Source organism: Misgurnus anguillicaudatus, chromosome 9 (assembly GCF_027580225.2).
Source record: "Misgurnus anguillicaudatus chromosome 9, ASM2758022v2, whole genome shotgun sequence".
Classification (NCBI taxonomy): Eukaryota; Metazoa; Chordata; class Actinopteri; order Cypriniformes; family Cobitidae; genus Misgurnus; species Misgurnus anguillicaudatus.
In genome coordinates this window covers 18,185,086-18,197,177 of record NC_073345.2, presented here as the reverse complement: position 1 = coordinate 18,197,177, position 12,092 = coordinate 18,185,086, and the positions used below count along the sequence as shown (strand labels likewise).

At 38.6% G+C, this 12,092-nt stretch overlaps 1 protein-coding gene across 4 annotated transcripts in view; it reads right to left on the bottom strand.

The window, feature by feature from the left end:
* Nucleotides 1-12,092, bottom strand: part of gria1b (glutamate receptor, ionotropic, AMPA 1b) — a 90,618-nt gene that overhangs the window by 40,062 nt on the left and 38,464 nt on the right. For all 4 annotated transcript variants that reach the window (XR_008637722.2, XR_008637723.2, XM_055179686.2 and 1 more), the window contains exons 4-5: nucleotides 11,089-11,273; nucleotides 10,535-10,588 (exon numbers count right to left, since the gene is read on the bottom strand). Coding sequence is in view for 2 of the 4 variants with exons in the window: in XM_055179686.2 (XP_055035661.1) it covers nucleotides 10,535-10,588; nucleotides 11,089-11,273 (239 nt within the window). In the remaining 2 variants the exon portion in view is untranslated. The remainder of the gene's footprint in view (nucleotides 1-10,534; nucleotides 10,589-11,088; nucleotides 11,274-12,092) is intronic.

Sequence of the window (12,092 nt, the reverse complement as noted above, 5' to 3'; positions counted from 1 at the left end):
TTATTGACACTTATCTGGATATCGCCATTAATTGTTCAATTGTTGAGGATTATAATTAATACAATATAATATAATTAGCCCACCCAATAAATCAAAATTGACAACAAAATCCGACATTTTGACAGTTATTTTCTACAGTACACAACAACAGTGGCGCAGTGATACAAGCTATGTAATACGGTTTGAGCCGTGGGTTTACTGGTGAGTTTTATCACAGCTGAGAACGCGTTTCAACCAATCAGAATGAAGAACCAGAACTGGCCGTTTTATAAAGATGTGTTTTTAATCTAGATTTAAAAGTGTTTAGTGTTGAAGCACATCTGATCTCTTCTGGAAGCTGATTCCAGCTAGAGGTGGCATAATAACTAAATGCTGATGCACCTTGTTTTGAGTGAACCCTTGGTATTTCTAACTGACCGGATCCTAATGATCTGAGTAATCTTTTAGGTTTATATTCAGTTAGCATATCTGTCATGTATTTGGGTCCTAAGCCATGAAGTGATTTATAAACGAGTAACAATACTTTAAAATCTATTCTAAATGTAACAGGAAGCCAGTGTAAGGACCTGAGGACTGGAGTAATGTGCTCAGATTTTTTGGTTCTCGTCAGAATTCTGGCAGCAGTGTTTTGTATGAGCTGCAGCTGTCTAATGGTCTTTTTGGGGATCCCCGTAAGAAGTCCATTGCAGTAATCCACCCTGCTAGTGATGAAAGCGAGAACAACTTTCTCAAAGTGCTGTCTTGAGACAAAACATCTAATTCTGGTTCACATTCCTGAAATGATAGTAAGCTGATTCGCTTATCGCTTTCACGTGACTACTGAAATTAAGGTCAGACTCTAAAATTACACCAAGATTTCTGACTTTATTTTGTGTCTTTAGACCCCTAGAGTCAAGGTATGTGTTAACTTTGAGAGTTTCATCTTTATTTCCGAATAAAATGACTTCAGTTTTGTCTTTGTTTAACTGGAGGAAGTTTTGACGCATCCAACAGTTAATTTCATCAATGCATTTACATAGAGAGTCAATGGGGCTGTAGTCATTGGGTGACAGGGCTAAGTATATCTGGTATACTTATAGGTATATCTTTTTCATTATTTGACCAAGTGGGAGCATATACAAATTAAACAGAAGCGGTGCAAGAATTGAACCCTGTGGGACTCCACATGTCATGGATGTCCACTCAGATTTATGGTTAACTATGTTCACATAGTAACCTCTTCCTTCTAGGTATGATTTAAACCATTCGAGGACCATCCCAGAGAGCCCTACCCAGTTTTCCAGTCTATGTAAGAGTATGGTGTGATCTACTGTGTTAGCACTAAGATCTAGTAGCACCAGCACTGATATTTTACCTGAATCAGAGTTTAAGCGAATATCATTTATTATCTTTATGAGCACCGTCTCTGTGCTGTGATGCTGACGGAAACCAGATTGAAAATTGTCCAGATGGCCATTTCAGTTTAAGAATTTGTTCAGCTGATTAAAAACAGCCTTTTCAATGATCTTGCCTATAAACGGAAGATTTGAGATTGGTCTGTAGTTGCTAAGTATCATTTTGTCTAGGTTACTCTTTTTTAGGAGAGGCTTAATAACTGCTGTTTTTAATGACTCTGGGAAGGTGCCTGTGATCAGAGAGGTATTTACAATTTTTAAGAGGTCAGTTTCTAAGCAGTTAAGTACCTTTTTGAGAAAAGATGTGGGGAGCGTGTCAAGGCTGCTAGTTGATGCTTTAAGATGTTGTACTGTTTCTTCCAAGGTTTTTATATCAATTATGTCAAATTCTGAGAGAATGACTAATTTCTGAGGTTGTTGCAATGATATGTGACTGATCACAGTACAATATGAGGCCGTATTGATCGTCATTCTGATATTACTGATCTTCTCAGAGAAAAAGGTTGCAAACTCATTGCATTTGTTGTCAGAGAGCATTTCACTAGGAACTTGATTTGGGGGGTTTGTTAGTCTCTCTACAGTAGCAAAAAGAGTGCGAGTGTTGTTTATGTTTTTGTTTATAATGTTTGAAAAGAAGGTCTGTCTAGCTGTGCCTAGTTCTACATTGAAAGCACGAAGACTGTCCTTATAGACGCTATAATGTACTTCAAGTTTTGTTTTCCGCCACATACGTTCAGCTTTTCTGCATGTTCTTTTCATGTGCTGTACTGCTGTTGTGTTTCTCCAGGGTGCTTTACGTCTGCCAGTGATCACCCTGACCTTTACTGGAGCTATACCATCAATAGCATCTTTAACTTTTATGTTAAAGTTTTCAAGGAGAACATCAACAGAGTCTGCCGATATGTTTGGCAACATTGACATAGCATTCATAAATACCTCACTGGTGTTCTCATTTATGAACCTTTTTTTTAACATAGACAGATCTAGCATCAGTGGCAGGACAGATCAATAAATCAAAGTAAACACAGAAATGGTCAGATAGTGCTTCATCCTTGATTACAGTGGATGAAATGTTTAGACCCTTGCTAATGAGCAGATCAAGAGTGTGTCCCCGATTGTGTGTAGGACCTTGCACATGCTGGGTCAGATCAAAAGTGTTTAAAACATTTAACAGTTCAATTGCAGCATTGTTTTCTGCATTGTCTATATGAATATTAAAATCTCCAGCAATAACAAAATAATCAAATTCAGACGAAATTGTTGATAAAAGTTCTGTGAATTCATCAACAAATGCTGAGGTGTATTTGGGAGGTCTATAAATAATTGTAAACAGAATGCGTGGTGTACCTTTCAAAGCAATACACAAATATTCAAAAGACTGGTAATCACCAAGTAACACTTGCTTGCATTGAAAGGCATCTTTGAATAAAGCAGCTATTCCTCCACCTCTTCTAACAGCTCTACAGACATTTATAAAGGTAAAGTTGGGTGGGGCTGATTCATTGAGGACTGTAGCACTGCAGCTGTCATCTAACCAAGTTTCATTTAGAAACATAAAGTCCAGGTTGTTAGTGGTGATAAGATCATTAACTAAAAAGGATTTGTTCTTTAGTGAACGGATGTTCAGAAGTGCTAACTTAACAGTTACTGGTTTTGGCACTGTATCAATCTCAGAATGACGTATAATAGGCAGTAGATTAGATAGAATTGCTGTGCGGCTGGAGACGGCCTTCATCTTTCTATCACATGTCAGGACAGAGATAGGGAAAGCTAAAGGGACATCGGGCACCCGCTTGTTCTTAAAATATTTATGATTGTTACTGCTGACGTAGCGGGAACCCAACACACATCAGTTACCAGTGCTGTTTGCAGATGAGGGCTGGTGTGATCCCTGACGTTGAGGCAGAGGTCGGAGTGCTCTCTCAGATGGAGGGGGAGAGCGGGCTGAGCCCGAAGGCTTTGGTGGTTGAGGGGCCCGCCGTTTCTTGGTTGATATTTGGGGACTCGCAGCAATAGAGTGGGAGAGCTTTGTTCCAGCAGATACCAGTTTCTCCATTTTCTCTGAAAAGCCCAGAAGTGGTGATGTTGGAGAGAGGGAGAGAGAGTGTGACGACATCAGCTGTGATTCTGGTGTTCCTGAAGGCTGGGAGGGAGTGTTATCATTCCTCTGGTCATTATCAACAGAAACGTCCTTGGGTGTTGATTTACAATCCAGCTGTAGCGAGGTCTGTGGGCAAGGCTCAGCCTGAGCTGTGTCTGTGAACAGTAGTTGTGACTGCAGAGTTTTATCCTTGTCATCTGAATGTCCATCCAGGTGCTGGTGTGAAATCCTGTGGTCATTTCCGCTGTTCAGTAGTGGACTGGCACTCTCAGCTGATGGATGATGCATGGAGAAAAAGATATTGTCTTTAAGCAACCTAGCACCTAGTTTGTTTGGGTGGATACCATCTGTGTTAAAAAGTTGCCTTTGGCTCCAGAAGATATTGAAATTGTCAATGTAATTCAGTCCTCTCATGGTGCAGGTTTTTTGCAGCCATGAATTTAAACTTAGTAGCCGAGAAAACATATTTGTTCCCCGGGCTGGGAGAGGTCCACTGATGAAAGATTGAACTTTCAGTCTTGCAAGTGTTTCAAAAAGGTCATTGAAATCCATCTTAAGGAGCTCAGACTGCTCTTTCCGAATATCATTCTTTCCCACATGTATGACAATCCGACTGACAGACTTATGTTTTCATCAGAATGTTGCAAAGTTCCTTGTTAACATCAGAAACCGTTGCACGAGGAAAACAGTATGTACGGGTAGCCTTGCTTTCAAAGTTTCTGATAATATTGTCACCCACTATCAGCGTGCTTGGCTCGGCTGCTGTCTGAGCGGAGCGCCGCTGCCTGTAAGATATTGAGCGTCTGTTAGCTCTGTAAGCTACTGACTGATGTGATCTGTGTCCATTAACATTTGGGGATTCTTCACCCAAACTCATTAGTGCTTCAAATCTATTTTCAAGCCATACAGGGGGTGGTAGAATACCAATATTGGCTCGCGTTGTACCCATATCTGGGGTAGATGATGCTAATGCAGCAATTTGTGACACTCGTGACAGTCTAATGTCTTGAGCACTTTTGGGTCTCACACCCTGTTTATGCCATCGGTTTGTGTCCTCAATTACTTTAGGTTTCTCTGAGCTCACTACCTGTTTAAAAGCATTAGGTTCACAGAACTCACCAGCTTTATGTTGAGAAGGACCACGATGAAGCTCCGCTATGTGTTCTGGCAGGGTCGGCAGCGCCACAAGTAATTTGTTTCGAGAACCGCAATCTTTTGTAAAAGTCTGTGGCAGTTTGAGCAGCAGGTGGATTGAGATCCAAAAGAGATTCTTCTTTTCTTCTGTTTGAGTGTGGGCAGCTGTGTTGTCCTGTTTTAGGATTGTCAACTGCCAGCAATGGCAGACTGGTAGACTGCTATGATAGAAACCCCAAGTTGTTGAATATTCCAAATATCGATATAGTTCCAGGAATTTGTAGTTTTAGTTTGAGAGCCCAATTGCAGGGCACTGTGCTGAACTGCTGGTAGTTGAATCAAAAGATAAAAGCGAAAAAGCAAAAGCGCAAAGCACAGAGCGCAAGTAAAAGCGTCCGAGCAGTAGCAAAGCAGGAACCCTTTTTCAGACACACCCTTTTACACTGTGCGCTTTAGCATGCGTTTAGATCGTAAAATAGGCCGCCTTGAATGTAACTTTACACCCTTGTCTCATTTAGTATACGAGGATCTATGAATATGCAAATGAGTCCCCGCCTCTACTTAACCGGACAGCTCGTACCATAGATTCGAATATGCAAATTAGTCCCCACCTCCACTCCTTTGCACCACCTAGGACCATAGATACAGTATATATGTAAATAGATGCTACATTCAGCAGTTTCAGACACATAACTGCTAAGTTCGGTTTCACACAATGCACACGTGAATTGTGCGTTTGCAGCACTAATCTTTTAGCGCTGATGTTAACAGGTTACAGCAGTCACCTTGCAAGTGTGTGCAGCACAGAAGTAGAGTTGAAGCAGCAGTGCTGCAAACGTTTATGTCCCAAATTTAAATGGCACACATACATAATATCTATAACTCGAACTACTGATCCACGCATTCAACTGTGTTGATATCAGTGGCGGTCCTGGCTAGATTTACGCCCTGGGCGAACCATCCCTTGGCCGCCCCCAGAAAAAAAAGAATTACCCCCAAATCCCGCCACGAACATGTATTATTTTATTATATATAATCTTAAATACAAAAAGGTAACAAGAACAGAGAAAAACAAGATAAATAAATGTAATACAGTATATAAACACACACACACACTCCTCATCAGACTCCACAACCATGTCTGTGGCTGCTGTTGAAGTATCTGACTCCTCATTTTTGCCAGTGGGTGCTCTAACTTCAAAATATTTCAGAAATGCCCCTGAATTTACAATTAAGATCCAATATGTAAGTTAGATACACTTACATCACACATGCATCAGTTACCCAATTAAAATGACTATAACACATTTTATTAGTTTATAGGATGTTAACAAATGCTAAGCATACACTACAAATTATTTAAAAAGCTATATCACTGTATAGCTTACAAAATGGCATGTCAATTTATATTAGAAGTTATTTAAGTTCACATATAGCGTATAGCAATAAAATTTGACACAGTCAGGAGGTCTGTGTGAGTTTGCACTTGTTGTGTTGCAAACACAAACTAGACTGTGTGTTGCCTATGGGTGAATTTAGTTGCATGACATAGTGCCTCAATTCTAATAGTTGCTAGTTCAGCAAAACTAAAACAAAACAAAAAAACAGTCGTGTTCTGTGGCTAATATCAACATATTAGCAAGAGAGCGAGGCTAATATAAATAACATTAGCTCGTAGAAATCGGCATACCTTTATCTTTTGCCCATTTTTCCTCATCTTCTTTTCTTATTTTTCTGATCTGGGCAACTTATGGCTTCTTTGGTCTTTTAATTTGATCCATGATGATGAAGACTCGACATCATTAACTTTGCATTACATTTTGCCAACAACAACGTCCGTTCGCCCGTCAATCAACCGGTGTCACGTGACGTGAGTCACGTAGATGACTGACTCTACAGATTTTTTTTCTCACAAAATCCAATTGATAACATGTTCGTAGGTATATGGGTCTATGTTAATTTTAGGAATGAAAAATAAAATGATTTTGGAAGCAGACGCAGCAGTTTGTGTTGTATGGCCTCTGGTCTGGGATCAGTCTATCCCTCACTCGCCCCCCAAGGCGAGCGAGCGTTTTGGAGTAGCAAGCTGTTTCCCCGCCATTTTCTCCCGTGCCTCTTCTGACACGCACACAACCTGTGTATGACTCTTAGCACTAACTTGAGATGGAAATGAGCGTTTGTCTAAAAAACCGCTTGGATTTTTTTTTTTTTTTTTTGAGTGCGCTCATGCGCCCTCACATAGATTGCGCCCTGGGCGTTCGCCCACATTGCCCATAGCAAAAACCGGCCCTGGTTGATATGATTGGTTACATGTTTGTAACGTTGGAGACCAAGGCGATTTTAAACCGCGGGAATGAGACTGTCTCCAATTTTATGGAGCAAATACTCATCAATGGTGCTAAACAATGAATTTGCACATGGCTTGTCTTAAAACTAATTAAAAAACCACATAGACATATAAACAACAATAAAATCCCAATTTTCCCCACAGTGGGACTTTAAAGGGATAGTTCACCCCAAAACATATTTATTCATCTGTGTGTTGTTCCTAACCTGTTTGACGTTCATCCGTGGAATACAAAAAGAGATGTTAGGCTTAATGTTGGTGACTGACAGCTTCAGTCCCCCTTTACTTTCATTGTCCGGAAAAATGGACAGACAACATTTTTCCACATTCCTTCTTTTGTATTCCACACAAAAAAGAAAGATGACATGAGCATGACAGTTTTTCATTTTTGGGTAAACTAAACCTATGATTTTTTGGTACGTTTATTAAGCCATTATTATTTCCCTTAAAACCTTATTCACTCAATCACACACTTCCATTTAAGAACATACAAATGTTAATTTACCACATCTGAGAGGGTAATCTGCAATCTGTCTGCATTGTGAAATGCATTTAAAAGCATGCTCACTCCCCAGTCGCATAGAAAAGGGAAGAAAAACTAACAATACAGTATATTGCACACCGTCACCATAGATTTCTCTGAGCATTTTCTATGAGAGCTCCATCAATGTGCAAGAGATTAACCAACAATAGATGCTAAATGGCTATTAAACACTTAAAAATAAAGATTAAGGGCTTTCGCAGTGGTACCATACTTAAAAAAACAAAAACATTTCTGGCTCTCTACAAAACATTTTAAGTCATTCACGAATCATTTCTCTTTCAACCTTTCCCATCATAAAGAACCTTTTGTGTAACTGTTAAAGGTGCAATTTGTAAGATATTTGCAGGAAAATGTCCAAAAACCACTAGGCCAGTGTTATACACTGTAAAAAGTAATACCTAGATCTAACTTATAAAAAGTGAGGCAAGTGACTGAATGAATGCAATAAAATTGAGTTGAGTTAACTAATTGTGCTTGTATAACTCAGTTAGATAAACCTTCTTTTCTTGGTACAGGTAGCGTATTTATGGTTAGTTGTTGTTTTTTATGCCATCAGATGAGGGCTAGAAACGTTTATTCAAACAACACACCCACTCAGTTTCGTTTTGGGCAGCTGTAAAGCGTGACATACTTCAGTATGCAGTCTATGCACAAGCACCAGTCTTCTGAACAATGGTAACTACAAAACTCAAAGAAGAAACAGAAACTCTTCCAAATATCGAAGATAAATGAACATTAAACACTAACAAGTCTTTCTTTTTAGTTAAAAACAAAACAAAAAAAGTTTCAATTCAATTTTCACTCTCCAAATGCAGTCCCATGCAAAGCATGCTGGGAACTGCAAGTCCACTGCCTAGTTAGTTGTGTTTACTCAAATAATTCATGTAGTTTTAACACAAAATTAATAAGTTAATTTCTTTCTTACAAATTTAAATCGATTAAAGATAATAAAATTAAGTTGAATTTACTCAACAATGTGCTCATTTAGAATTAATCAATTTATTCCAATTTTTTTTTATTTTAACTCATATTTTGATTAAAAAAACAAGAATTAAATTTTTTTAATACAGTTTACTCAATTTTATTTTTTTAAAATCTACTAAGGCACAGAAACACTTTTTACAGTGTATATTTTGTCCAGCTGATTACTATCAATATCTGTAATGTTTTCAACTACTTGTAAATCGTGAAAAAATTTCCATTCAAAACATTGACACGGGGCAGAGCAGTCTCCTGCCAATGACGTTAATATCCATGTGACCCTTTGTTACCGCCTTACTGACGTAAAAACCACATGACAACAGTGGTCGAGTTTAAAAAAATAAAATGACGGCCAAGGAAGCGACTGGAGCACAAATTTAGTGTAAATAAAGGTATATTTTCACTTTTTACACATTTTAATTGCATTTTTAGCGAGAAATAAGTATTGTAGTTTTCAAATATGTGATTAGCACTCTCTGTTTATATTTCAAACACGCTGCCTTTGAAGTGCGTCTGAAAGCCTTTCTCTGAGCTGCCTTCATGCCTATGAAGTCATTTCCTCATGAGGCAGCGAGGCAACAAGTCACTAGCCGTTTCTCAATACCAAGTATGCCAAACTCGGTCTTGTGTCCTTCGTAGTTCCAACTTGCAAGTTCAGACTCGGAAGAACGAACTCCTGACGCAAAATGCATTATGGGAAACTTCGCTGTCATAAGTCCACACAAGTCTCCTCTGATGCATCCTCGATAAAATGGGCGGATCAAGAACACATCCGGGGATTTTATGTGAACTTGGGCTTGATGCGAACTTTGAATTGGAACAGTACTTGGTCCGCAGCTGATGACGTTTCACAAGTCCACAAGAACGCAAGTACAGACAAGAACGCATATTGAGAAACGGCTACTGCCTTGAGTTTTCGGACGCAGCCAGTGTCGTGGACAAATGCAGAACTATGCGATAGCGCCTGTCGGGCTACACGCTTGCTTATGAACTTATGGATTACTCTTTACCGTCTGCCGCTGGTTGTGTCAGCAAAAACAGCTCCCGTAAGCGTACAGGCCAACCAAACAACCCAAGAAGAGTTTGGAACAAAACGAGGGAGGATCAATTTGGTGTTGCATTATCTGGATGGAAAGAGCTCCGCGACAACATTTAACTAGACAGAGATTCTGATCCTGCTTGTGTTTTACGCGATGGGTGAGTTGTTTTGATTCGTAACCCTTCAAAAAACGTATGCTATTATATTGATCACAACATTAGTGTGTAGACTGTAATCAGCGCATCTTCCCGCGGATGATATGCACATCAAAGGTATTGTACAGCAATATAAATGGTCATTTTAAGACACTTCACAATAAGATTTGTACTGTCAATACATTATGTGAAAAATCATTGTAGATTGTAGATTGTAAGTGAAAACTTAATTCTGTGCTGTGTTAACCATCGAATTTGGACTAATACTGTAACATCTATGACTAACACTTTCGTTTTGAACGTCACATATAAACTTACATAATGAAATAAACGATGCCATCAAAGGCAACATTTATAAGACTTGATTATCTTATCCGTCAACGTGATTTCTCGTTCGCGTCTGATTGATGGCCATCAGCGGTTGAGTTAAAGACTACAAATCCCATAATTCCACGCTGCTTCAGAGCGTCATTAAACAACGTCATTGTTATTGATTTGATCTGGCCCCATACAGGTAATACAAATTGCATCTTTAAATGTACTTTATAGAATCACACAACAAAAAATTTGACCCTGCCTGTGAAAACCAGCTAAAGCTTTTATATTTTACATTTACATTACATTAACATTGTTTTTTTTTTTTTTTTTTTACATAAAATCATCCTACATAATACCAAGAACATTTTGTAAAAATATAATCCTTTTTTTAAATTGACTGAGTGACAAATAGACACAGACATGATCACAAATTATTCTTCTACTATGGCAAGAGTGTGTAGTCTCAAAGTTCATTCATGCAGACCAATTGATGATTGCAAGAAATTAGTTGCTTCACTTACCAGGTTTGCTAGTATGTAGTGGTAATTCTTCAAGTTCTTCTTTTGCACTGCTATCTAGAGGACACAATCGCAACACAAAAGAGAGCGTAAAAGTTCAACCCTGTGTCTCGCTGTCACTAATGGCAGCCCTCTTTCATTTGACTCTAATCAGAGTATAATGTTTAGCACAGTTCTCTAAATAGCAATGAATAGGTCCCATCATTCAGGAGTTAATTGCTCACTGAGCTCAGAATATCTGCGATCAGAAGGGGCAGTTGGAACTACGTGAGATGGAAGGGAGGATTGAAAGATTTGGCATCTGTCACTATAGGAAGTCCAATTACAGGCTTTAATGACTACATGTGCATCACGGCTGCAGGGACACCTGTGAAAAACAGCGAGCTTCTGGAAGCACACCGGCGGCTTTAATTGTATCTGATGCTGATTTTTGATCGTTCAGTTTTGCGGGGGGTTTTTTCAGATCTTGTCAGTTCAGAAAGTGAACAGCGATGAGAGTTCTATACGTCACTATACATTAAAAGTTTAAGCTTGTGTCAAATTGATCAGGTATTTACCAGGTTAAGGATGGAATTGAGTCTCTCCAGCTCACAGTCCAGAATGATCTTGTACTCTTTCTTATTATCCAGATCTTGGATGACTTTCAAGAATGCAGCTTCTGTCAGAGTGTCAAAGTTTATGGATGTCACTTGCCACGTCTTCTCTGCAGCAGTGTCCAAGATCTTTTGCAAAACTGTCAGACCTTTAAAAAAAAGAGATGAAGACTTACATGTATACAGTATATCTGAATATTCATAACAGGCAGCTGCTTGCACAGATACACATTTGCTTTCACACAATATGTTAAAGCATCTGTGTCTGAATTTTAATACTTTAAGGGAGTGATTGTTTTAAGCAGAAACTTGATAAGAATTGTTTAAACCAGTTGTTCTGAAACTTTTTCGGCATGCGCCCTTGTGTATTGTGCATCCCTTCAACCCAAAACCCCCCACCCAAACAAAATGTATGACATAAAGCATTCTAAAACTTACAAATGTAATTAAACAAAACATATTAAATTATACAATAAAGTGCTTATTCTTCTGAGGTTTAATTACACAGAATGTATGATAAATTCATGTATTTTATAAAATGTAATGGGGCCCCCGGCACCATTTTGCTGTTCCCAGTTTGAGAACCAATGGTTTAAACCAAACAACAACAGTTTGTGATTACCATTAAAAACGAGAGAATTGTATATCCATCATTTCTGTAGAAATTACAGTATTACTCGCAGCTGGCTGCCACAGACTTACTGTAGATTTTACAGTTATTTATTTACAGTTATTTACTTTATTTCAAAGTTAAATGAACATGAAACATTTTCAATCTTTATCTTCTACAATAAGTAATTGGCAACCAGCTGCATAATTACAGCTAATTTTTTACAGTGTACTTAAAGGGGACATATCATGAAAATCTGACATTTTCCATGTTTAAGATCTATAATTGGGTCCCCAGTGCTTCTATCAACCAAGAAAATTTGGCAAAGAACAACCTAGTAACTAAGTTTTGGTAACCA